Source organism: Vitis vinifera, chromosome 4 (genome assembly GCF_030704535.1).
Source record: "Vitis vinifera cultivar Pinot Noir 40024 chromosome 4, ASM3070453v1".
NCBI lineage: Eukaryota > Viridiplantae > Streptophyta > Magnoliopsida > Vitales > Vitaceae > Vitis > Vitis vinifera.
In genome coordinates, this window is record NC_081808.1 from 20580914 (window position 1) to 20608255 (window position 27342).

Genomic DNA, 27342 nt, shown 5'->3' on the forward strand with positions numbered 1-27342 from the left:
GGGAGAGAGAGCATTAATGTAATTCAAAGGCTTAGTTGATTAGTCAAGGGAAAAAGAGAGCATTAATGTAACTCAAAGGCTTCCTCACACTCAGAAGCTTGCAACAGTTTTGTTCCCTACTCCATTGAGAAATTATAATGGAATAACTAATCCTTTTGTTGACTAACTAAACAAAGCTTCAGCTAGAAGAAAATAAACTCAGAATCTTGCCTGAGGTTCGTGGAAATGAAATGAAACTTAGTAACTCATATAACATGCAGTACATGCTCAACATGCTCGAATATTGCAGGGTATTTTTCCACTTACTGTCTTCTAGGTAATCAAACAGACTGTAAACCCCAATAATTACAGGAATCTGGAGATCCAAAGGAACGTATTTCAAAATTTTCTCAACAATAATCACAAATTTCTAAGGTATAGATCATAAGTGAGGATATTACAAGAAACATAAAATAATTTTTGGCCCAGATGGAAGCATTGGCATATGAAATATCTATACTGATGCATGTTTTGATATTGGAGAAAGAGGACATTAGTTGCCTCCGATCTTTAAAGAGGACATTGATGTTTTGATGCATTTTTTTTTTCCTTTTTCTTTTTTGTTTTTCTAAATAGGCAAGAAGGTATATAGAGAGAGTTTTATGGAGTGCCTTCCATTGGTAAAGTTCTATGCAGTGCCTAAGGTTACACATTGGCCAAGGTTTCAAGTTAATTTACAGAGAGTTCTACCCTGAATGGAAGAGTCCCATGCAGTACCTTACTCTCTTGACTTCCAACATGATCTGTGAGAGATATGAGAAAGGTGGGAGGGAAAATCAAAGCAGGTCAGCAAATAAGGGCCTTTGGTACAAGCGCGCCACCTTGGTCTTGGCATCTGAGATGGTTTCACTAAATTTGTAAGCCTCGGATTTCATTGCCGCCAGCTTATCCTCAGTCAAATGAACCTTTTCTTGTAGTGCTTCCAACTCTTTCTTGGTCTCCTCCATGAGGTAATGTTTTTTCTTTTGTTCCTCTTTCAAGGTGGTAATATGCTTGACCAGATGCATTGCATCAAGAATCTCTTTCAGCCTCTGATGAAGCCAGCCAACTTCTAGCCTTACAAGTTCAAGATCCACAACAATTGCAAGCATGCTATTGATCTCAACTGGTGTGAGATATGGGAGGCTGGTCGTTTGCAATTTGTGGACAATGGCACAGACAATCTCTAAGAAAGATGAACGGGATTGCATAGTTTGCAAGGAGCAGTTTGCAGCAATGTCACCATGCTTCAAAAGAACAGCCCTGAGAATAGGCGCAAATTCTTCCTTCACTCTATATTCACCCACTGTTACTGAAGAAGAATCAACTGCAAGAAATCCCACCCCACTGTCACCAGATGTGCCATCATCCCACAAACCAGCCATCTCTGACAGGCCAAGGGTGAGAGATTGGCTTAGATGCACATTCTCTTGCTCCTGATTGTGGGTACTCTCTTCTGGCCTGTTCTCAAAGATATTTGATGCTGTGGTCACCTCCCCTAATGGAATATGCTCTCTGCCATTTGTGGTAGCAGCAAAAGGTACAGGACCTCTGGGCACTGGGTTGCCAATTGCAGCTTCAAGAAGTAAAGAGGCAGGACCACCTGGGTGTTTTTCCCCTGATCCCTGAGTAGAGACTGAGCTTAAGTTGGCATGCTTGTGAAGAGCCGTTGTTGCATGTCGTCTGTAGTACCTTGAGGGGGCATGAGAGGAATCCCTTGGCATCTGAGAGAACACCAATGCAATTAATATGGAAGCCAATATAATAAAATATTACAGCATGTCTACATCTTTGACCTTGATTAATACATGAATGCTGAGAATACAAAGAAAACTAAGAAAACTTTAACAAAATAATGTGAGATACTAAAGTGAATTACAGCTTCAAGGGGTTCCATGGGAGAAGCAGATAAGTGGTTCTCTTCAAACTCCTGAGAAATGATGTGCCTTAAGGAAGCACGCTGGCGGGCAACCATTTTTGCATGTCGAGTAGTGTATCTTGAGGGTGTCACTGGAGAAACCATTGGTGGCTTAGAAAACACCTGTAGAAAAAATACAAATGCATAGATTGTAGTCGCATATTAGGGAATAACTTTAAAGAACTTCCTCTTCCTTAAAAATATATCCCATAGAAACTAAATGATAGCACATGATCAGAGCCAAGAAGTGGAGTACAAGAAAAGAGACAACTTCCACCGATGAAGGAGGCAATGGATGTCTTAGCAAGTGACAAGGATTGATTTTCCTACCGACAGAAGGAAATCATCTCTTAATGTTTGGATGGGTACTGAGTGAGCAGCAGTAGAGTGAATTTCTGTTCCCTGAATGTGAGGAAGGAGTTTTGAAGTAGTACACTTCAAGGAATTTTGAATATCCTCAGAAGCTGGAGTGGACCCTTCTACTGTCTTGGCAAGCATATCAACAATGCGGATTTCCGCTTCTCTAAGCGCCTTCGCTTGCATCAAGGAGGCACAGGAATATGGGACTGTCTTGGCATGGCTACTTGGGTCCTTCAAGGGGAAAGCAGGAGAATCCATTGAGAGGCAAGAAAAGATACGTACAAGAAGTACTAAAAAAGCACACTGCTTGTTGCATATCAAGACATGTAAGTAATCACAAACATAATGAGAACGAAACAGACTTATAACAGGCATCTAACTATTACATGAAAACGCATAAGGTCCAAGATATTTCCTGTTTGTGTGAAGGGTGTCACTTGATTTCTAGGAGATCTAAAGATCTGTCATCCCAGTGCATGAGTCAGCAGCAAAGTAGGCCTCTTGCTTCTTAAATGCACATTCACTGCAACCATATGACCTAGTTAATTAATTAGATTCATTTAAAAATGAAGAAGAGTTTTCTCCCATGTTTGCCAACAGACCAACCCTACAAATGGACGTGTGACATGAACTAATGTTGACAGACTACTCAGAAAAGGATTAACAACATTCTATCGCTATCAATAAAAAAATTACTTTTTGTAGCCAAACTTCTCAAACAATAATTAGTCCTTTAAAAACAATAGCATACAAAATAGGAGCAGTCTTTTGTTCAGCAATATAGAACCCACATACCGTAGTCCAAAGCAAATAGGACATCAGTCCTCAGCTGCTGTTTGGATGATGAGAATATAATGAGGAAAAAGAAGAATTAAAGAAAATTTGAGATTGATTCCTTCAATTTTTTTTCTTTACCTTCTGCATTCCTAGATGTGAAAGTAAATCACACGGTTATGGTGATTAGAGCTGTTGGGTATGGGGAATTTGATGGGGTTGTTTTGGGTTGATAAAGGCAGATGATGGTGGTGGCTCTCTAGTGTGTCCTAATGATTTCTTATAACATTTCCTAAAAGAAGAAATAAATAACGTTTGAACCTAAGCGCTAGGTTTTCCATTATAAGGGAAATAAAATGCTGCACATTCTGGTCTTACACGTATTTGGAAACACTATATAACTCAGTTTTGGTTGTACTTCCTTTCCCGGAAACCAAACAAAAAAAATATGACGTAAGGTCAAGATCTTATTTTCCTTCTGTTTTCCTTCCTTTTCTGAGGCCAAACAGAGGAGGCTATATGTTGTCTGTAGTCTCCTTTATGAAACCCAACCTAACACACAAAATCCCCATTGAGTTTCTGCATAGCCACAGAGCATCAAACCCATTAGAGAAAGACATGCAATTGAATTTTCATCCCTTTTCCTCAGTCATTATTCCACCTTCCTCACCCCCTCTCTTATATCCATCCACACAAGCAAAGGAACAACCATTTTTTCCTTATCACCTTCTCCTTTTACCTTCCGTACAATAAGCAGTGCCTCATTTCTCGTGCATATTTTCTCCACAACCAGCCACACAAAAAGAAAAGCAAAAGGCTTTATTCCTCACTTCCACTCTTTTCTCGAGAACCAAACAGAGGAAAAAAAAAAAAAAACGTCAAAGCCTTCTTCTTTTCTTGAGGCATTTTAAAAGCTTTGTCCTTTTCCATTCCAAAACCAAGCAGGGCTCCATTCCGATAACAAAGAGAGAGAAAGGTGGGGTGGGTACCTGAGAAAAAGAGTTTGTAAGCAGCTGAGAGTCGTTCTCCTCCTTGATCTTTCCCCCTCCTTGTTCCTTTCTCTTCCTTGCTCTTCTCCCACTCAGCCTACTCCGTTTCATGCTGGTATCGGTCCCGTCTTCCTCTACCTCTTCGCTTGTCTCTTCGTCAAGCATGGGATGAAAACCCAGTGTCTGGCTCTTTGATCCAAGCGTTCCTTGCTTTCCTTTCAGTTTTGAATGTTTACACTTTACAATTAAAACCTTGATAATTTTCTACAAATCCCAAGGCTGGTGAGCCCCATGGCTAGATGTCTCATGATCTCATCTCTCAATTTATGTGAAACAATACTTTTACGTTTCCCAAAAAAGAGTTGTAATTGTAAATACATTGGATTCAAAACAATATTAACAGAGAGACCCTCCACATCCGTGGTGGCAGTCCTCGGCAGCCGGCGCGTGTTCGTCTCGTATCAAAATTTAGACAATCGTCTGAAAAAACTACTAAAGAGGACGAGATTATCTTTTATCATATCTTCGACATGAATTAATTTTTTAATATTATAATCTTGGTTGGTCCTATACTTTCGACATGGGCTTGAAGCCCAAAGTCTAAAGGCCCAAGACTGTAAGGGACGCACCATGGGGCCACACAACCACGGACCATACGCATTGTTCTATAAAAGGTCCAAGGTCCAAGGTTCAAGGTTCAAAGTTCCAAGGCTCAGGCTGGTTCGAAGGCCTGAGAGGACTGGACTTCACTAGGGTTTATGATGGTCCTCCTTTCTTCACTCTGAGAGTTCAGTCATGGCTTTCCTCCGCCTAGCTTTCTCCACATAGTTTTCCCAATATTTTCTTACAATAATGAGGTATTTTGGAAGCATTGTCCCTCAGCTGTCAAGGAATCTCAAGCTCCGCATCACTCAGAACCCTACCTTTTGTGATTCGTTAAACCCTAATTCTCATTTATGGAACCGTTTGAATTTTGTACTGAAATACACTTCCTCTGCGCAAGTCCCCTCCGAGAGGGTTTCGTCCATCGTAGACGAGATCTCCGGTCTCACCTTATTAGAGGTTTCTGATCTGACGGAACTTTTGCGCAAAAAATTGGATATAAATGAAATGCCGGTGATGGCGGTGATGATGCCGGGCATGGGGTTCGGGGTGAGAGGGGCCGGCGGAGCGGCGCCAAAGGCGGCAGAGGTGAAGGCGGCTGAGAAGACGGCGTTCGATTTGAAGCTAGAGGCGTTCGATGCGGCGGCGAAGATTAAGATTATTAAGGAAGTGAGGACGTTTACGGATTTGGGATTGAAGGAGGCAAAAGATTTGGTGGAGCATGCGCCGACACTTTTGAAGAAGGGGGTGCCAAAGGAGGAGGCGGAGAATATCATTGAGAAGATGAAGGCGGTGGGCGCCAAGGTCACCATGGAATAAGGCAATCCACTCTCTGTTTTGCGATTTGATTCTTTAATACTTGTTCTGTAGGTGTTGGATTTGGATTTATGGTGTGGGATTTTGACTGCTATGTGCAGTTGTGCAAAACGAATTTGGCTATAGGACCCACAAATTTATATGAACATTTCTTTTCTCCAGCTTGAATAATTTTCATGTCTCTTCATTAATGGCTATTTATCAGTTATGGACACAGTGACAGACTACATAGGCTTCCTGGTCTCTGTTGTTTGTTCTACCACATTTCTATGAACCTGTTAACCACTTTATCATGTGGCCAAACTTCTCACCCACAAAAAAGATATAGAAATTGTGTCAAGCACATCGTGTGCATTATTCCTACATTCACTAACACCATACGGGATGGGTTCCATAGCTATGACGAGAAATGTACATGGGGTTTCAGGGCCTACAGAGATAAGCTAAAGAGGGTTTGGATGTCTGCTCAAGGTACTGATTCATGAAAGCCTGTTTGAAATAACTTTGAATTGTCAAAACAATGGATACTTCTTAGCTTATAATTTAGCAAGAGCTTAAGGGACTAAACTCTGCAATACATTCTTGGAAGACTTGCAAAGAGCTTAAGAATTAATATACCTCCACATACTCTGTATGAAGTTGATTGACAAAATTATGTATTTGAATAAAGGGGATAGCAAAACGTTTTGACAATAATCTTTTCCTGGTGGCCAATTAGCCAGTCACATATTGGCCTAGAGGCTGTTAACTGTGTGAATGGTCAGTAAGCTCACCTACACTAGCATTGTGTTTGTGGCCTTCTAAGTGTAGCTCACTAGTTTTGCTCAAAGCCTGCTAACGACATTCCTATGATAAAACGATTTCAAGATCATTAATGTGACATGGGTTGCCTAGTGTGCTTTGATAGTTTTGTAGATTCAAAAGGTAACAATGCCTCATATACACATATCTCTGCCTTGCTGACTTACATACGTGCATATGTAGACACATATATCTACATATTTATTTTACTTTTCTATAAAACATATCAATTTGAGGAAGTTGTGATCTCCTGTTTGTTAATAATTGTTGTCTTGGAATTGCTTGGTGGGTGTTTGGGTGCACATTACTTAATGTGTGTTCTTGAGAGCAATTGGATTATTGTAAATTTCTTAATTGAAATTTATTCTATTCTAATCAATTGTTGTTCAACTCAATACAAGAAAACCCAACCACTCCTAGTTGGTGATAGAATTTGCTTGGGCTTTATCTTGAAACGAATTGATGCATCTGACAAATCTTAAAAGAGTTAAAAAAAGGTTTCTTTGTGTCTGCTCTTTCCTTTTCTTTTTTTCGTCTTCTACTGGTAAATGGATTCTTTGGGTTTGGATTGGTGAAATTTGGATATTGATCTCAACTTGAGCTTGACATGCATGTTTGGACCAAGCTGAAACCTTGTTCACATGCCTAACTGAGCTGGTTAAATAGCTAGCTCAACACCCTTATATACTTACTCAACTTTTTGGTCAGAATCCAACACTGTTGCATTTACTTGTTCAAATCAGTGAATATAACCTAATCAAAAGCTAGTTCTGTTACTTTGGGTGTCTCATTGGCTGTATTTTTTTGCGATAGTGTTTTATTTGGGCACGTTTGTCGAGGGTTTATGCTACCCCAACTTTTCATGAACCCACTCAAGCTTGATTGCTTATATGATTGAGCCTGTAACTTAAGATTGGCATGTTTATCTTCTGTGTGAGCTAATCCTGAGCTCTTCAGCAGCCTGGTTTATTTATTGGGCAAAAAATTCATACTAGGAAAATGGAATAATTAAATTGCATAAAAAGTAGGTTGAAATGCAATTGGTGAACAACACCAAATTGGAGGCAATGCTAATAACAGGTATATGGTAAATACATGTGAAATGATTGGGAACAAGTTTGGTGCTAATATTGCTTGGCTATGTTTTCTGGTTCAGGCACCCAACAGGAATGACAAACCGACAACGAGGAGAAGGATAGAGCTTGATGGTATGGTGTTAAAATCATAGCATAAATAATGTATTACATCTGGACAGCTAATGCAAGTAAATGAATACCAATGTAGACCTTGATATGAAGAGCATTATTTTTAGGAGGCATTGTTTTTCCCACAAAAGGCCCAGGAGGCGTTTTTTTCCCCACTAAATGCCCAAGCTCAATTGATATCTTTATTTTTGCTCATCCATTGCTCGCTACACGTTCTTTATAAATATATTTTTTTGATGGGTAAACTACACTTTCTTTATATGATTGATTTGCTTAATGAAAATACTGCCAAAATAGTATCTTGTATATACTTTTATTTTTTGGTTTCTGCAGCTGGGGAATGACTGGCAACCTGATTACCTGAAGCAACCTTAACACCTTTGAATGATACTCTTAAGGGATGGAGAGAATAACTCATTGTTCAGATGATATTGTCTGCTCTAAAGTACCACCATCGGGCCTCCAACATATTGAACCCTTCATGATTGATCTAATCAACAGTTCAATTGGGAAACCTGGGCTTTCTTAGTTGTGATGATATGTGAATGAATGAGGGAGCTTTTTGGCCGGAGGGCTATTTGTCACTTGTTGGAGAGCCTGTAGCTATTCATTGTTGCATGTTTTAATGATTAAGTTGTTCAAATTCAAATGCCACCTTGAATGGATTTAATAGCCTGCTATGTAACTTTTCAGAAAATGAGGGTCGTTAGTGACATTTACAGGAGCAAAGCAAGTTTTGGTGGCAATGGCATGTACTTGGCGTTACACTTGAAGAATTGATCCTTTTTCCTCAATCATAGAGAATTCCATCGGCAGTTTCTCACCTTGGATGAAGCCAGATATGCTTTGCAGGGGTCATGTTATTCTATTGGGAAGCAATGCATTCCTCTTCTCACACTTTGTACAGAATATGAAATAATTTGCAAATAATGAATTCACTAAGAATAAGATGATACACATAAGATCATTAATTTAGGCACATAACACAAGATCCATGTTAAAAAGACCCTCCTAATAAAAGGGGAAAACTATAGGGCAGTGGAAGTGTTGATCAATAGTTGAGTATAACGAACAGAGAAATGGTCTTCAAGCCTACAAAAGCTGGGTTGGCAAAGCAATCCCTGAGGTATGTCACTCAAGCTTGCATGAAGTTTTGCCGATTTGTAGGATTTCCATGCCTCTTTTGAGGGTGTGACTAAAGCTACCAAGGAGTGGAAGCACCCAAATAACCAAGCAAATCATAGCCAGAATTGAGGCGTCCATGATGGATAATTGGATAATTGGAAGGTGTATGTCTCAGTGGCAATGGGGTGCTGCATTTGCATTGATGGAGATAAGATTTTTAATAGATTAGTATTTGTTGCAGAGATGAGAAGATGGGGCTTAAGTGCTTTGGAAGTAGGGAACACAATAGGGTGGATTTGGGATGGGTAGCTCCTATCCTAATCCCATCATGTTTATATAAATTAATTCTCATCCCGTTTTTATAAGAAAATTAAAAAGAACGAGTCGTACCCAAAATAGGTTTGCCCCATCCCATATATATAAAGTAATTTTATTTCCATCTTAATAAAAAAATAAAATGGGCTATTTAGGTGTGATTTATTCATATATATATGCCCCCACTTAGTTTATTTTTTTAGGTTTTTAATTAAATTTTAAAGATTTTAATTACATTAAAAATAAATATATTTTATAAATAAATAAAATATTATAAATTTTTATAACTTATTTATAAAAATTCGGAGCCACAATGCGCTTATGTCCTATAGAAATGTCATATGAATGGGCTACTTAGAAAAATGCGAGGAATTACGGGAATTTGCAATGATATAAAAAATAGCCTAAATTGAAGAAGAGGTCGACAAATTGACTTGGATGATATTTAATTAGGCTGAATTATTGCAATCTTGATTTGGTCGATTAGTTTAGGGTTTAGAGTTTAAACGACACCTATGTTTCTTTGGCGGAGACGAAGGGTCCTCTTATGTTTCTTTTAAATTCTGATTTCTGCATCTCGTGCGAAAAGCTCAACAGTGAATTGGGAAAATTCGCGCCACATCACTGTTTTTGGATCCTGCAAAACGACACCGTTTTCTTTTAGAACCTTGAGAGCTACTCTGCAAGCAATTGCCCAGCGCGTCTTCCGGCCCAACAGAATCAAATGTCGGCGTTGGATAGAAGGAAGTGGGAATGGGAGAATGCCACCGCCGGCGCCATCGCCGGATTTGCGACCGTCGCTGCTATGCACCCTCTGGATGTCGTCCGTACTAGATTTGCAGGCATCCATTTGTCTTTTTATATATTGACTCTCTTTATCTTTTACATTTTCCTTTTCGATATGGAGATGCATAATGGTCGATGTTCATATTGGCTTTGAATTGATTTGAACAGTAAACGATGGCCGATTGACTAATCTTCCAACCTACAAGAACACTGCACACGCTATCTTCACGATCACTCGGCTGGAGGTTTGGTCTACTTCTATTTTCTGATTCTAGGGTTTTTTTTTCCCCTTTGTAGCGCAAAACCATGTTCATTTTTCTCTTTCTTTGCTATATAGCTACGTTTATTGAAGTGTGGTGCTTTGCAATAGCCATTTCTGTGAATTCATTTTACCTTGTGATTATCAAACTATACAGGAACTATACCTGATCAAATTCTTGAATAGAGTGATTCTTTCTTCCTCTTTTAATTAATTCTAAAATTTCACACAGCATAAGATATAAGGAATGGAAATAAAAGAGAATTTCACTATTCTATAGATCATGACTATTGCAGAGGAGAAAAAGTACATTCATTTACCATTCTAAGAAAATTCTTTCTTTTTTTCTCTAGGCATTTTTGTGTTGTATATCTCGTGTCCATGAGAGAATGTTGCTAGCAACCACATCATTCCTTGTTTCAGGGATTGAGAGGGCTTTATGCTGGCTTCTATCCTGCAGTTCTAGGTTCAACTGTGTCATGGGGTCTATATTTTTTCTTGTAAGTGTTAATTTAAGAAGTTTGTGCATTCAGTTATTACTGCCCTTCAATATGTTTTCCTTAATTTTACAAACTAGTGCTAGAGTTTCAATTATGTGCAGAATGCACACTGGCTTTGAAATTTCAGTTAATCCATGGGTAATGTTGTTCCTCTCCGTTACTCTTATTCTCTTTTATGGTATATTTGGTGTGGGTAACAGGAATGAGAATGGAAATAGGAACGAAAGTGAATCATGATGTCATATAAAAGAGAGGAATCAAAATCCTGATAATATGGTTTTGGTTTATACAAGAATGAGCTTTAATTCATATTCCCATTTCTGATAAGTAATTTAAACATCATAAAGAATGGAAATGAAATGGATTTTCCATTCCCATTTCCTGTTCCAACACTTCAAAAGTGCCCTTAAAGTTGTTTTGTCTTTTGTTTGGTGGAGGGAAGTGTCAAGTACTATGAGTATTATGATTATTATATATGACATCACTGATAAAGGTGGGGATCAAATATGGTTTTCAGTATTCTTCAAATTGTGATTCTATGAATGTTACATAAATGATATGTTGATTATAATGTGTCATGGTGACATAAATGTCTTTTTTTTTCCTTTTCATATTTATTCTCTTGCATATCATTAGGGTTATGTTTGGTTCCTAGAAAGTATAAGGAAAGAAAAAAAAAAAGTTTGGAAAAATGATTTTCTTATGTTTGTTTGTCCTATGAAAGATACTAAAGAAAATAAGATATAATTAAAATTAATTAGAAATTTATACATTTTCAAATTATTTAATTTATATATCGAAGAGTTAAAATAAATGAAATGAGTTTGAAATAGCATATAAAAATAATTTATTGACTTTAAATATATTTTTTATTTTCGTTCACTTTTTCTTTCCCTCACATTTTTCCTCAAATTTTCTGGGAACCAAACATGGCCTAGAGGACAGTTATAGAATTTTACTTTTAGGATGCAATTATCTTTCATTGCTTTGCTTGGATTTTTTTGTTAATATTTGTTACATCGAATGACGTGATTAGCTCTTTTATGAAAATAAAATCTTATTATTTTTGTAGCTATGGGAGAGCCAAACAAAGGTATTCTAAAAATGGGACACAGAAGCTAAGCCCTGGTCTTCATCTTGCTTCAGCTGCAGAAGCAGGAGCTTTGGTCAGTACTTGCGCCTATAATGATCTTATTTGGAAGAATACCATAGTTCCAGCTGTTTAGATGGATTCTATTTCATAATGTTGTCTTAAAAGTGTCATATAAGTTGCCCTGTTGTCCTTACCTCTGTTATCAGTGCTCAGCACAGATACCCACAGGCCTGGTGGCCCCAACCACAGGTGTGCAATATGACCACCTCTAAAGATCATGGCCAAAGGGCATAGTCATATTTGGATATCAAATGCACAACTTACTTAAAGATTTTACACATGAAAGTTATGATCTAAAAGAACTGTATAAAAAATAAAAATAAAAGAGGGAAAAAAGAAACCAAAATTGTGGTAAAAACTTTTTAGATGTGTCATTTATCCTGACTATCTGTGAGGGAGTACCAAGTGATGGCATTTGATTGATAATTAACTTGGAGCATCATCAGTATGTCACAAGAAGTATTGTGCCAATCAAAACGTTTGGTATTATTAGAACCTTTGTTATTAAGGTGTAACTGTGATCATTTTCATTCCTTTTAGTTTCTGAGTATTTTCAAGAAAGAATATTCCAGTAGGTTTCATGAGTGTTACAACCCAATATCCTATTGACAATACAACTTTTTGGCATTCTCAGGTTTCTTTGTGCACTAATCCTATTTGGGTTATAAAAACAAGGCTGCAGCTTGAGACTCCTCTTCATCAAACCCGACCATACTCTGGGCTTTATGGTCTGCTCCACATCTTACATTAACTTGCTAATCAGATATGCATTTTCCTAGTGAGTCATTAACTTTGGCTCCTAGTATGAGAAGTCAAATCAAGATCAATATTTCTTTCATGTTCTAAGATTAGTGATGCATGAATTTTGTTTAATGTTGGTTCTTAGAATTTGGTCATTGCATTGGCTACTAGTGGGCGTTTCATTTCTTTAGATGAGATTTTTTTGGTTTTAATGGAAATGTCCAGTTGAGGACAACTCAACATACTTGTTCTAACATGGTGTTTTGCTACTACTCCTTTTGATTTTAATTCTCCAAATTTTGAATCTCGTTAATATTTTGGTTGGACAAATTTTGTTTCTTTTTTTTTTTTTTTGGTCTCCTTAAATTGCTTTCGATTGTTACTCATCAATCACTTCTTGTTCATGTGATATCAGATGCTTTAAGAACCATACTTAAAGAGGAAGGATGGAGTGCACTTTATAGAGGGATTGCTCCTAGTCTTTTTCTCGTAAGTTACTGTTATATTTTAATCCTTTTTTTTTTCTTCCACTTCTCCATTTTGTTTAGTTTTATTTTTTATTCCTGAGCAGTGGTGATGTTTGTTGAATTTTAGAATATGTACATTCTACTCTATAGAGTTTTTTCTCATTTTGACTTTGTTGTTCTACAACCATTTCCTTTGTAGTTGAGCTTTAGTCTTCTTCCAAAATTTTATTTCTCGTTGTTTGGAGTTCTATTCTCATCTGAATCATTCACTACCTTGTTGCCATGAAGGGATTTAGTCATAAAAAAAAATCCGTTAGGGCCTATTTGGAAACTATTTTTGAAATAGTTTTATGTTCTTTTGAATAGAAAATGGTTTTCTAACTTGGAAAACACCATTTGGAAAACTTTGACAAAAAACAATTTTTAAAAAAATTGTTCTGAAGACAAGTTGTTTTTTAGAACAAATTTGTGGTGTTCTTAGTTTTCTATGGAGTGTTCTAAGCAATCATTGAAAATATGAAGAATAATATTGCGAATTTTTGCATTGTATATAAATGTACAGTACTTTCATGGAAAATAAGTTGAGAAAATTGTTTTTTTATATCTGAACTTGTACATAAAATTTTGTTCTTAAAAACAATTAAAAACTATCCTCTAAAGCCATTTTTGAAAACATTGCCAAATAGGTCCTTAGTTTTCTTTCTTTTCTTATTACCAATCAAAAAGAAAAAGAAATAATTTTTTTTTCTTCTTATTTAAATGGTATTTCACTGGATGAATTGTTCTCTACCGTTTTGTTTTAGAAATAACAAGCTTTTAACCGTGATATGATTATATATGTGTGAAGACAATTATTTATTAAAACTCAGTGTTCCGATCATTTATTAAAAATCAGTGTTTCCTTAGTCTCATAACAGGGGGGATCCATCTTGCTCCACATAGATTTTTATCCCAAGCCTCTTATTCATGTATCTCAATTATCATATCATGGTAGAAGTTTTGAAGATGAAGTAATTGTAATACATGTGGATGCTGACAATAATAACCAGAGCTTGTGGATCTAGCCTAACTATTCCTTGACAGTGCAGACCAGAGAGCGATTGTCATTTAGAGTCACAATTATGTATTTTCTAATTTTGCCTACATATCAAGATTATAGTGCTAAGTTATGAATCTGTGTCAGATATGCAAGCTAAGATAGGATTCAGCATGCTTTCCATTTATGTGAATTCTGTTGTTTGTGTTGCTTCAGCAGGTTTCTCATGGTGCTGTTCAGTTCATGGTGTATGAGGAACTTCGTAAATTTGTTGTTGAATTTAAGTGTAAAGAAAGTAACAAGAATCTTGGAAGTGATGCTAAATTGTTGGTAAGTCTCTACAATCAATACTCATCCCACAGAAGCAGGCTAATCACTAACATGAATGTGTTGGTGTGCGTGTGCGCTTGTGTGTGTTTGAGATCACATAAGTCTGGATTTATATACTACTTCCTCATATGTAAGAAAGTGTGGGCTTATATACTTCTTCTCATGTGTAAGAATGACTAGAAGGATGGATTCTTGCCTCAATAAAAAGTGTTCAAATCACTGAGTATGTAGAATGTAGATTGTGAGCATGCAAGAGATGACAGAGTGTGGGTTTATCCACTGCTTCCTCGTATGTAAGAAGGATTAGGAGGATGGGCCCTTGCCTCAATAGAAATGATCAAATCACTGGAACACAGAGTAGTAACGAGTGAAAGATGACAAAACTATTGGTTTGTACACTGCTTGCTTGTAAGTAAGAATGAATAGGAGGATGGACCCTTGCCTCAATAGTTGTCAAATCACTGGGAACACAGAATCTACAGTGGTAGCATAGATGGGTTGTTTCATATTTGATACATTTAATTTGAATGCAAATCAGTTGAATCCTAGTTCACATCTGTTGTGAATTACTTGGCTTATGTATGTAATTATGTGTATATGTGACCAGTGATGTGTAGCCTTCTAAGTGCATCTATAGGAGTTATAAGAAGGCAGGGTCCTTGCCTTGATACAAATGATCAAATTTTTGGGGGCATAGATGTAATGCAGTCCCATTGATTGGTTTTTCGTATTCCATTTATTTAACACAAATCAAAGAGTGTTGAATCCCAGTTTGAATCCCAGGATCCCAGTCTAGTTTCCTGCTTAGTCATAGTGCACTTTTCTGCCTTTCTTTCGTGAATAAACCTAACCAAAATGATATATTAGTTATATGAGTATGCAATGTTTCTTTCACAGGATTCAGTTGATTATGCTGTACTAGGAGCATCGTCTAAACTTGCTGCCATTCTCATGACATACCCATTTCAGGTAGGCATTCCTTTTGGGGCAGTGTCTTATTTGTGGCTTCCCAAAAAAAAAAGAAAAATAATAATAATCTAAAGGAGCCTTGTATATGTTTATGTCATCTGTTAGCTGATAGTTGCTTCTCATGCTGTTGGGTTTTGTTTTCTTTTCAGGTTATTCGAGCTCGATTGCAGGTACAACAATGTTCTATACTTTAATTCTTTTACCTCTGTATCAAATCTTTGCAAAATCCAAGGTGGAAAGAAACCAAGCAACATTATTGGTGTTTGTGGAGTTTAGGACAATAATTGAATTTCTGCAGCACCAACTATTAAAGCTATTCCTTGAGATTAACATTAGCATGTCGCTTCTCATCTTCCTTGTTATTGTCAAAATTTGGTAATTTCTCTTTTCATCTGCAGCAAAGACCTAATCGTGATGGAATTCCAAGATATATGGATAGTTGGCATGTTGTGAAGGAAACTGCACGGTGAGAATGAATTTTGGCTGGAAATTTAACCTGCATCTTCATATCGCCATTGAATGACAGATAAAATGGGTTAGGTCACTTACTTCCGTGCTCTTTCTTAAAATGCTGGGCATGCTTGACAACTTTGGCTGTATGTTTTGTCCTTGGACTCTTTGTACATGAAGGAGCCAAGTTTCTCCAGGCATACAAAATTATAAGCTACATGATTTTGATCATTCTCTTTTGTTTGCAAGAAAGCTAGGCAAAGATAAGGAAGGCTCCCAAGAGTCTTGGGGATCCCAAAGGACCAGAGAAACCTCTTCAAAAAAAAAACATTTCTCTTTGCAAAATTAGATTTATTTGATCACAAATGGTAAAAGAGATTGAATAGCCATTGATCTCAAGTTTTCAGAATTACAATTATGGGACAGACTAGGTTTGCTGTTTAGGGAGTTGAGACACTTCTCCTTTTAGACCTTTATGTTACTCTCCTTTCCCCCTAATTTTTTGTCTTTTCTTTCTGGGCTTTTTTGCAGTTTTGAAGGTTTTCGAGGCTTTTACAAGGGTATAACTCCAAGCATTCTGAAAAATCTACCCGCTGCTTCAATAACATTTGTTGTGTATGAGAATGTCCTGAACCTGCTGAGACTAAAAAGAAGGAATGACTGAAAGTTGTCTCTCCCGCTCTCTCTCTCTCTGTGTCTCTCTTGCTCTTTGGTCTAATTCTTTGGTAGTGGTTGCCGACTGTTATTCTTTGAGGTTGTGAAGAGGGAAAGATACAGGGTTTTAGCATATTTGGGGCGGTTTTACGAATAGCAACATCAAATTTGGTGTAGGATGCAATTTATCCACGGAAATCTTCAGTAACCGACGTAACAAAAGCACAAGTAGCAGGTTTTGAAATTGTATAGCAGCATATACTGAGGAAACTGGTTAAAGGATCAATAACAGCCAAACAAACTATGTTGGTGGCTCAGTTTTCCATTTCTCTCATTCAATGGATTCAACGCAGCCATCACAGCTTGAGGTCATTTGTTTTACCTTTTACTGCATATTCAAGGAAAGTTGATTGGGTTTCTGAACAAAGCTATTATTTGAACCCTCTTGGTTTCCTCTCTCTTTATTGCATCAGAATGGGTTTCACCATCCTCCCAGAGAGAATATTTAGAGGATGAAAGTGGGGAAATGTTGGAACTTTTGGAATTCTTGTTTTAGTTTTATGGTGTCTCGTCATTTCCTTTAGATGGGAAAATTACATTTTTTTCCCTCTTCATTTGAGGCGAGAAGGAATGGATGTTTGGCATGGACATCAAAATTCAAGTCATTTGAGGATTTCTGTTATGTGGTAGCTTGCAAGCACCGAGTCTCCCCGCTCTTGGAAGGACCAAAGTTCTGTGTTCAGCATTAAAAGAGGTTTACATCTCACTTCCTACTCCCTCAACATCACTCACTCTGTTAATAGGCTCCTCCATTATCCATCACCTCTCAGCACTTCCCAAAACTCAAAATTACACCCATATCGACATCCTCCCTAACCAAACTGCCTTTTCATTTCTTTCAACAGCCACATGAGACTGGGCTCCTGACTTCTCCTTAGTGATTTCCACTGAGAAACGAGAAATATGCTTTTTCAAGTTCCAATATGGAAGCTTTTTACAGCAAAAAAAATTGGACTGAATTATTATATAATAAGCACAGACACTAGCCGCATGGATGACGGTGTAAGTCCAAGATCATACATGATAAACAGGAAAATTACAAACCAGATTCAAATGCGAGGAAGATTCACTAATCACAAGAAAATTTAGCGAGGAAGGACAGAATTTCAGCAGAGACCTGTTGAGGTTTCTCTTCTTGGATGAAATGGTGGCCATCAAGAATAACGACTTCATGGTCGGGAACAAGTGTCTTGAAGGTATTTCCTTCTATGTATTCCTTTGTACCACCGTCTTTAAAACCAATATCTTTGTCACCAAATATCAACTTGGATGGAATTGTGATTTTTGATCCTTGCCACGGTGCAAGAAGCTCCCAACTCCTGTAGTAGGATTCAATATGCATTTAAAAACACAGTAGAGGCCTTGATCAATAGAAAATCAGTTGAAAGTTGAAAGAAAAACTTAAAAAGCGGATGGGAGAGTCAGTTTGTGGAGGTCTTATTGTGCTTACAGGTCCATAGCACGATAGTAGTTGAGACCACCGGTGAACCCAGACTCCTGAAATTTGTCCGCATAGACCCCTAGCTCTTCTTCAGTTATCCATGTTGGTAACAGAGATGGCGTCTCCAGATAATCAATAATCTCCATGCCGGGCGGAGCTATTAGTAGATCTGTCTTGTTGATCAGGAGGAACTTCTTCATCACTGCCAGATAATCATATCTTGCAAATGCCCTCTCTGCTCTTCCCGGTTCCTATCGACAGAACAATCCCATATAAGTGTACTGCATATGCATCACAAGAGTGTATGGAGAGGGACAGAAAGGAAACCTGGAACTGAGTGATATAGAAGCCATCTCCAAAAGTTTGTGTGAAGAATTCAGTAGGTTTGGCTGGGTGTCTGGACTTGAATGGAACACAAAGACATACCAAACCCTTAACTCTATCAGGCCTGAACAGACTGAGATGCCATGCAGCTACAGCTCCCCAGTCAGCTCCTACCACAACCACCTTGTCAAATTGCACAAACCAAACAGTTTTAAAGAGAGAGAGAGAGAGAGAGAGAGAGAGAAGAAAAGAATAGAGAGGTAGAGGACCTTTTGTTCACCAAAATGGTCGATAAGGCCGATGATGTCGCCAACAAGATGAAAAACAGTATAGGAAGTAGGACTAACAGGAGAATCAGTATCACCGTAGCCTCTCATATCAGGTGCAACAACATGGTAACCTTTGTTGGCCAAGCAACCCATCTGATGACGCCATGAATACCAGAATTGTGGGAAACCATGAAGGAGCAGTACAAGTGGTCCTGTCCCCTGCTCAGCTATGTGCATCCATATACCGTTGATTTTGATTCTTTGGTGTCTCACCTGGTCACTCATGCTTCCTCTCTCCTTTCTCAATTCTCCCTTTCCCAAACTTTCAACTCTTTATGCCTGCTTTCTTCTGTTCTTTGTGGGAGACAAGTTCTGTTCAGGTGTCATTATATGTTTTACTGTATTTTATTCAAGTTGGTCATGACTTTCATTGCAGATAAGTCTAAAATAAGGAATTCAACTCATAAGTTTGACCAAGAAGAATCAGTTTTATTCTGAGTTGCTTGGGATGGAGGTTATCCAAGTTCTTATTTACTAGGGAACACCCAGGAAAATCACTTTTATGGGAAAATGATCCTTCTATTAACGATACATGGTAATGGAAACTTGGAAAAAAAACGACTACATTGATCTGAGACGCTGGACAATTATCCTGTATTTTGAATGTGATTTTGTTAGTATAAAATTATTAGTTGATGCCCATGTCAATTCTAGGCAACTGCTATATATCAAGTGTGATCCGCAGAAGGCTTTCTGTTTACAGTTTGTCATGCAAATGGCTATCTAGGCCTAACCAATGACTCCCTGGAACCTTTGGATCATTCTTAGGGACCAAATGGGAAACCCAAAGCAAAGTTGCACTAGATAATTACCAAGAAACAAGGCCAAATCATGAGACATGCAATATAGAGGTGTTATGTCCTGTTCTACTGAGCAGAAGAACTTGGATATGAAATTTCAAGTCCTTGCAAAGAGGGCGAAAATGTTGGGAGTTGAGAAATTACGATGGGAGTAACAGAACAAGGACGAAAAGGGTTCACGAGCTTACAGTGTAGCAGGCATCACTTATCAGAAGTAACCACAAAGAGTTGAGTGAGTTTTGTTTCCCTTACACATAGCTAAAAGCACAAATTGTTCTCTTCCTTTACAAATACCAGGCATTGCCAATTTACACCAGAGCTATTGTGTGTTTGCACTGAATCCCAGTCCTTCAGAATGCCCTTTTTTTTTTAGGGTTTTTTTTAAGACTCAAGAAGAGTAAGCCACCTAAGCTGTGTTCTTGAACAACTACCGAAGGAAAATATGCTCTGCAAATTAGACTTTATCGTCATGGAACCACCACCTGGTCTCCTTGGGGGATCTGCCATTCCTGCAGTTCCTCACATAACGGTCATTATCTTCAGGACGTTGCTGCATACAAGTTCAAAATGCATCAGGCTGAATCCCTTGCCATTTAAAGAATAAAACAGAAAAAAGAAAAAAAAGAAAACTCATTGCCTCTCTGATATTCACAGATTATTTGGTTCACACTTATAAAAAAGGTGAGTTCAACTGTTCAACTACTTTTTCTTTTTCTCTAAAAGAAAATATCACTGAATTTCTGGTGTGATAAAAGCTTTGCCCCAGAGAATTGAATCATAGCACAAGGAAAACCAAGTTGAATTGTGAACCGAGAAGGATATGAAAGTGCTAGTAAGAAAGATGGACAAGAACCTTCACAGTTGAGCTTGATAGCATGGAGAGAATGCTGATGCAGATAGAACTAACTGTCATGGCTGGGGACCAAGAATCATACAAAATATCTGCACATCACATGAGTCAATAAATATAAAATTTCAGATTGAAAGGTACATAAGTTAGTTTTAGACATCATAATCAAACTAACATATTTGGATCCATAAAAGTATAACTGAACCATCCAAACAAATCATAAAGAGACTATGAAAAGGAAGTGATGTTTCAGGTCTATCAATATTGTTATTGGCCAGTGTTCAACTTTTATTCCATTTTAAACCATAGGCCCCTCCACAGGATTCTGCACCCCAAGTAAACAATGACCATATCACATTTGCCTGCTCCCTTCTCGGCCCATTTAAAAATAGCACCTCTTGATACCACAAAAAGTTGTGGCAATCAACCAGCACATGCATCATATTTTGGTAATCATTGCCAAGCTACAGCAACAGCATTGTTATAAGATGAAAGTGGCTCCTATGAGAAGCCAAATCATCAAATTCAGCTCTACCCCTCTGCAGAAAAGAACTTCTGCGGGAGACATGTTCAATAATACTATGACAATAGATGCTTCCATGTAAAAGCTTCTCTGATGCCAGGAAGAAGATTGTTGCACCTGAGTGGAAGGTCCATCATGTGCCCTCCTACATAGGCCGGACACCCTCAAGGCATGGAAGGTTTTAAAGCAGGTTTTTTACCTAATTTAGGCAGTTTGGAGAACTTCTAGACATCTACAACTACATTTACGATGGCAGGAAAAAGCACAAAATTTTCGAAATATTCTTCACTCAGTAAGCAAAGGTCCTTCACAAATCGCCATTAGTTGGAATTCTAGGGCTCAATCACTCTCTTGAGTGACAGAATGTTGTGTGGTTTTGAGGGGAAGAAAAGTTTATACCAGAAAAAATAAAAATCAGAAGAAGAAACAGAATTAATAAAGTGGTCAAAAGAGATGTTCACAAATTTCTCGAAGCTGACACAACGGTATTTCAAGGCTACGGTGGAGAACTCAAAATCTCAAAGTAAAGAAGTACTTTTGCAAAAAACCTTCAACTTCTTCCTTTCATGCATACACACACAAGCAACATGAAACTGCCACCCTCTAGAACTAGGCAGGTCCATTATTAGAATGGTCAACTGTCCTAACAAAAGATCCTCTATTTACATGGGAAATGCCAAACTAAAATCTGACAAGATAAAACACAGAAAGTCACATGCCACAGAGCAATGAGAATAAGATGATCAACTAGATCTTGTGCTCCCTTAGACGTGCAACAACTATTAGTTATCCTTCAATTTCTACTAGTAATATGACTGGAGTAAGAATTTTGTCACAAAGCCATCCAAAGCATGAAGAACTCCACCTTGGATGGTCACCAAACTCCAACTTGTTTAACTGAGAGTTGTCCACACAGTTCCCATCTAAAAATAGGATACTGCTCTGTAAATAGGGGGCAAGAAAGCTCTATGGAAAAATGGTGGTTCAATTCAATGTTGTCTAACGAGAAGTTAGAATACAAGTGTGGGCAAAGTAAATCAACGGACAGTCCTGATCCTATTGAAAATACCAGTGGAAGTGAAGACCGGGTTATAAATAATACGGATAAAAACATTAATAATTGGAGTCAAATTAAGAGTTCTAGTTATAGTAATGTTGATCATTTATTCGGCATCAGGGACATTCGGAATTTCATCTCTGATGACACTTTGGGGATGGTGAGAAGAGATATATTTTACATCACATCCCTTTGGAAATGGAAACCAAAAAGAACAATTTATTCGAGAGAGAAACGAGAGATATTTTGTTCCACCACAGAGAATTATTTGATTCTTGCAGTTCAAAGAATTTCCATGATACATCAGAACAATCATTTATGGGATTTAATGATTCCTAAGAGCAGATTCATTCTTTTAACTATCTGTATTTGGTCTGGCATTTGATTTGGTAATAGTAATAAAGATAAAAACAGATAGAAAAGAATCAATGGCTCGGATCATGTATCAACGGCCAATCTCCGGTATAAGAGAAGGTTCCATCGGAGCAATTATTTATTTCGGGGTACCTTGTCTCTTTTTTGAAAAAAAAAACAAAAAGAGAAAGTGTGTAGAGAAATGACAAGAAGATATTGGAACATCAATTTGGAAGAGATGATGGAAGCAGGAGTTCATTTTGATCATGGTACTAGGAAATGGAACTCATTCATCCACATGAAACTACAACTAATCTAGCAAAGATTCCATTGCCGTAAAATTCCCAATCATTTAGAGCCTATGAGACATGATATGCCAACAAACCTCATCCGGCCATCCCTTCTCCCCATTACCTCCCATAACTCCATTTCCTCATCTGATGCAATAGCAACAATGTCCAGGATGCTTTAAGAGATAACTTAGCAAAACATCATATCAGTAACTTACCGTGTACCATTCCATAGTTATAAAAGGTGCCACATGTCTGACATAACACCTTGCCTAGAGCCAGGTGCCTTCAATAAGGCATCACTTAAGGCACTCAGGTTTCTGCCTGAAGCTGGGGGGAGGCAAGGTTTTGAAATTTTTTTTAAAACCCAGGCCGAAACAACATTGCTTTTGACCATAGTTAAAATAAAATAAAAGAAGGAAAGAAATAACAAAATGGTGTTGTTTTGTCTCTGCTTTCCTTAAAACCCAAGGCAGAATGATGTCGTACTTGAGGTAGAATGACACCATTTCATTTGATCCTTTTAACCCCTATCCAGTCCTATTTGAAGAAGAAGATGACGAGGCATTTCTCACTTTGCCCAACTAGCCATTCTCTTATGCAAGAGCTCATGAAGTTCTCATCCTCATAGTTCAAAGTCATAGTATTATCACTGATTCAGGAGGTCCTGAGGTGTATCTTAACATCTCGGATTGTTATAAGAGATATACATAACATGCAAGTAAAAAAAAAATGTAAAATCGGAAAAATAAATATACTTGACTCCAAAAAATAATAAAGTAAACTTCTATCACATCTAACATTCTTTAAATAGTCACAAGGCACACATTTAGAATGATTTATAATAATATTAAAAATTAAAAACTCTTTTCTTTCAAATACAATAATATTTTTACTAAAAGAGACACAATTCAACAGTCAATTCCACATAGATCAATTGATTGATTACATAATATATAATTTATGGAGTAAAATTGAATAATAATATTTTAGAATATTTGGAGTATATTATTTACATTTATAATTAAAATATTTATTAATTATTAATTATATTTAAATTAATAAATAAAATTATATAGGAAACTATATCTATAATTTCATATAATAAAATTGAATAAAGGGCACCATTCCTTGTGAAATATATACATTGATAACTCTTCCAAATTTTCAATTTGCCATGCTACTTTTAATTCACCATATGACAATATTCAATCAATATAATAACTAAATGGTTACATATTAGGAATACAACCCAATCTATCATGCTGATTTTAATTCATTATATATGGATATTTAATTTATATTATGACTAACATTTTAGGAACATAATAAAACGTTGTTGTTTAAATGTTGGATAATACTTTCCCAGCCCCCAAACACCTATTTCCCAAATGTAGAGCAAAAGAGACCATTCCCATTTCTAAATACAAAGGAGACTTGAGATAGATGACTACCACGGCAGCACCTTCAACCAAGGCATCCAGAGAAAAAGTCAACCAGCAACAAAGACGGGGAACAGAAGATTGAAGAAGCGGGTCATCACCAGCATCAGCCAACCGCTAGTCACCCAAGCTAAGTCAGACTGGTTTCAATGAAAGGACTGGTTCAGCTGATTTGTCTTGGGGACACGGCCGTGACAATTGAATCACGCCGATTCAGAGTTGTGTCACTGCCTAAGGATGAATCAGGTATCAGACTCGTGCACACCTCACTGAAGTGGATAAGACTCAGCGGAGTTGTATCAGACTCGACAGCTACTTCCAACCTTTGCTCATCCAGGTTTGTGCAAACACAACGAGCCATTTTCTTTTGCTAGGGCTCGCAAAGAGGAAGAAGAAGAAACCCAGCTGGCAGGCTGACTCCATAGCCCTAGGTGCCCATGACTCCAAAAGTGAATCCCTTGGCATTTTTTTCTCCATTTCCCCTACACACATGCACACGCACACACACACACATGTTTTCCTTTCCTTTTATATTTTATTTATTTGGGTTTTATTTTTTATAATGAGACACGTTTTCCTTTCCTTCTATATTTTATTTATTTGGGTTTTATTTTTTATAATGAGAAATATTTTAAAATTCTTTTAGACACACACACACATGTTTTCCTTTCCTTTTATATTTTATTTATTTGGGTTTTATTTTTTAGAATGAGAAATATTGTAAAATTCTTTTAGGTATTTCAGCAACTCGTAAACCGATACTTGTGTGTGTGTGTATATGCTGTATTTTGCGTATATTTTTAAAAAATCTGAAGATACACAGTTCCACTGACAATGTGTGTATGATATTATAATAGTAATACAATATAAATAGAATAATGTATATTAATCAATTATCTGTTTTATAAACATGCAACAGTAACTATATATGTGCACACACACACACACACGTTTTCCTTTCCTTTTTTAATTTTATTTATTTGGGTTTTATTTTCTATAATGAGAAATATTTTAAAATTCTTTTAGGTATTTCAGCAACTTGTAAACTGATACTTGTGTGTGTATGTGTGTGTGTGTGTATTCTGTATTTTGTGTATGTTTTTTAAAAATCTGAAGGTACACAGTTCCACTGACAATGTGTGTATGATATTATAATAGTAATACAATATAAATAGAATAATATATATTAATCAATTATCTGTTTTATAAACATGCAACAGTGACTATATATTTTTTTTTGATAGGCACAACAGTGACTATATATGTGCATATCCAAATTTTCAATACTTCATAAGACTGCACAGGTGCCTTAACGGTGCATCTCACTTTCCTCAGACAATGTGCCTTGTTTTGCGCCTTAAGTGTGCCTTGTGCCTCTCAAAACTATGAGCCATCCTTGCCAAGAAACATATAAACTTAAGTTGCTAAACCAATAATGTTCTGTATAGCCCTGACGAGCTCAAGCCTAAAGCAACTCACAGTTCCTAGTGTGAAATTAGAGATGTCAGGATTTGACTTAGCAGTGTCACTAAACCTTAAAATGTATTGCGCTATCAGATCACATTAAACTCTTTAGCACAGCTTAAGAGGCTTAAACAATTGCCACAAACAAGGATAACCACTGAATTTGGTAGTACTCTTTTGGCCAGCTTGTCCTGGGCAACATCCCTATAAATATACATTGTATAAAGTAGCAAATAATCAACACAAATTACAAATAATTTATGCATACAAATACATATAAATTATATTTGCATAAAGTAATCATAAAATTTAACATTAATCAATCAACACAAAGCCAAGGTAGACTGCATCTAGCAGGAACTCCACTGTGAGGCCCAATCCAGACTTATGACATCGATATGCTCAAGTGCAAATAAAAATAAATCATGCTGGAGCCTGGAAACCCAAAATTTTGCATGAAGACAGCAATCTCAAGTACAAATTATTTTGAGCTAAGTCCGTGCTAGACCCTAACATATTTTCTAGACAAAGACAAAAGGAAAGGTTTAAAATCAGAGAACCTTCAAAGGCAAATATAAAGTGCAATAGAAACCCAAATTAAAGTATCTTCAAAGGCTCAAACTGATGACATTAAGCTTGTAAACTACATGATTTTTGAAAATTAATAACACTGAGAAATTTTAAGCTGTTATGAACCATAAAAGGTAAAATCTACGAACAGGAAAATGCAGAATCATTTCACAGAAACTAGATACCATTCCAGGAAGAACATTACAAGAACCAAATAACAAATGGAGCAGAACTCCCCAAGCAAATATAATCAGAGGAAAACAAGGTAACCAAAGAGCCATAGAAATTACCTAGACAAATATGACCATTGCTATAAATATGAGGGTGCAGAGGAGCCGGCTGCAGAAAAATAACCTGTCCAATGACACCAACCAAGTCAGAAAGCATAAAAACAAATGGAAATTTAAAGCATGCAAAAAAAAAAAAAAAAAAGAAAGAAATGCAAATTTTGATAATGTTTTTGGCTACCTGTGGAGCTTCCATGGGGTAATGCTCAGGAAAATCAACCTGAAGCTGGTAAGATTCGTTAGCGTAGAGAGTTCCTGGAGCTCCATGCACTTCTATGACCCACCTTTTTATCAAAACCAACTCCCAATAAATAGACGAATAAGATGAAGATCAAACCCCAATTTCTCAAAGGTCAAAATTGACATTATTAATCTTCAGGAAGTGGACAAGGAAAAGAATTCCCTTAACCATCTGTTCGGTTACCAGGAAAAGTTTGAACCATGTAGTTTTCACCATCTGAGGCTAAAATACACATTTTACATAATTCTCCCCTTTTAGGAAGCCAAAAAGATACAAAATTGAGGTTGATTTTTGTTTGCCCTCCATACTTCTCTCAGCAATCAAAAGAGTAAATAAAAAGATACAAAATTTAGATCATGTCTTTTTTTTCTTCGTCCGTTTTCCACGTTTCTCCCAGAAACCAAACGGAGGTAAAAAGATAATTGATCTAAAAAGAAAAGACCTTTGAAGATTGTCGGTGACTTTGTGTTTGAAACCGGCGGGTGGATTGACCTGCCACTCAACAAGCTCTTTCTGGAGCCGATTGCAAGCGATTTTGCTAAGTGCCTTGAAAACACCACAAATCACAATACAACCAGATGAGAAAAATCAATTTGCAAGCAATCTTGCCAAGTGCCTGAAAATCACCAGAGCAAAATTTCCTAGAAAACACCACAAATCACAAAGACATGACAAAAATTAGGGCTAGACATCAGGAGAGAGGAACAGACCTTGCGAGAGGTGGCGGAGGAGCTGGTCATGCTTGCTTCAATGGCTACGGTGGTGGCTGACGACGGAGACAAAAAAGGAGCCGGCGTCGCTTTGTTCCCGTCCTCACTTTATATCTGATTTATTTATGGAGCTCATTTTGACAAAGGCATCTTTTCACTAGGACAAGGCATTGCCCTAAACGGCATCGTTTAATTGCAATTCCCATTTCCCACCCCTAATCTTCCCTGCCTTTGTTCCTCTTAATAATAATAATAATAATTTAATTTTTTTTTAAATAATAAATTATTTTATAGTAATAACGTTATCCGTTATTTCCACTATTATCTTCCA

The 27342-nt window shown here is 37.1% G+C and overlaps 5 protein-coding genes across 8 annotated transcripts; 2 read left to right on the top strand and 3 right to left on the bottom strand.

Annotated features, from left to right (window-relative positions):
* Positions 1-330: 330 nt before the first annotated feature.
* LOC104879135 (uncharacterized) lies at positions 331-4541 on the bottom strand. 2 transcript variants are annotated; one of them, XM_010650796.3, is made up of 4 exons: positions 4060-4541; positions 2267-2527; positions 1898-2059; positions 332-1742 (listed from the first exon to the last, which is right to left on the bottom strand). In XM_010650796.3, the coding sequence occupies exons 1-4, from the start codon at positions 4222-4224 to the stop codon at positions 816-818; spliced, it is 1515 nt and encodes a 504-aa protein (XP_010649098.1). In that variant the 5' UTR covers positions 4225-4541; the 3' UTR covers positions 332-815. The 2 variants fall into 2 exon arrangements, with proteins under 2 accessions (XP_019074750.1, XP_010649098.1); XM_019219205.2 differs by lacking the exon at positions 2267-2527 and having other exon boundaries at positions 331-1742.
* Positions 4542-4736: 195 nt separating this feature from the next.
* On the top strand, positions 4737-8213 carry LOC100250558 (uncharacterized). 2 transcript variants are annotated; one of them, XR_002029841.2, is made up of 3 exons: positions 4737-5482; positions 7436-7487; positions 7818-8213. XR_002029841.2 is itself a non-coding variant. In XM_019219160.2 (2 exons), exon 1 carries the CDS (start codon positions 4912-4914, stop codon positions 5479-5481), a length of 570 nt encoding a protein of 189 aa, XP_019074705.1. In that variant the 5' UTR covers positions 4745-4911; the 3' UTR covers position 5482; positions 7436-7729. The 2 variants fall into 2 exon arrangements, 1 of the variants encoding a protein (XP_019074705.1); XM_019219160.2 differs by lacking the exon at positions 7818-8213 and having other exon boundaries at positions 4745-5482; positions 7436-7729.
* A 1188-nt stretch (positions 8214-9401) lies between these two features.
* Positions 9402-16709, top strand: LOC100248832 (folate transporter 1, chloroplastic). 2 transcript variants are annotated; one of them, XM_010650792.3, is made up of 11 exons: positions 9402-9766; positions 9879-9955; positions 10393-10469; positions 11542-11635; positions 12257-12350; positions 12779-12852; positions 14083-14196; positions 15094-15165; positions 15315-15335; positions 15564-15631; positions 16147-16709. In XM_010650792.3, the coding sequence occupies exons 1-11, from the start codon at positions 9649-9651 to the stop codon at positions 16277-16279; spliced, it is 942 nt and encodes a 313-aa protein (XP_010649094.1). In that variant the 5' UTR covers positions 9402-9648; the 3' UTR covers positions 16280-16709. The 2 variants fall into 2 exon arrangements, with proteins under 2 accessions (XP_010649094.1, XP_002268046.1); XM_002268010.4 differs by having other exon boundaries at positions 9403-9766; positions 14086-14196.
* Positions 16710-17260: 551 nt separating this feature from the next.
* Positions 17261-19268, bottom strand: LOC100255741 (uncharacterized). Its single transcript, XM_010650793.3, has 4 exons — positions 18364-19268; positions 18098-18277; positions 17780-18021; positions 17261-17648 (listed from the first exon to the last, which is right to left on the bottom strand). Exons 1-4 carry the CDS (start codon positions 18646-18648, stop codon positions 17399-17401), a joined length of 957 nt encoding a protein of 318 aa, XP_010649095.1. The 5' UTR covers positions 18649-19268; the 3' UTR covers positions 17261-17398.
* Positions 19269-19398: 130 nt separating this feature from the next.
* On the bottom strand, positions 19399-27342 carry LOC100260813 (probable ubiquitin-conjugating enzyme E2 16). Its single transcript, XM_002274897.4, has 6 exons — positions 27012-27342; positions 26744-26847; positions 26242-26344; positions 26064-26127; positions 20077-20165; positions 19399-19773 (listed from the first exon to the last, which is right to left on the bottom strand). The coding sequence occupies exons 1-6, from the start codon at positions 27039-27041 to the stop codon at positions 19678-19680; spliced, it is 486 nt and encodes a 161-aa protein (XP_002274933.1). The 5' UTR covers positions 27042-27342; the 3' UTR covers positions 19399-19677.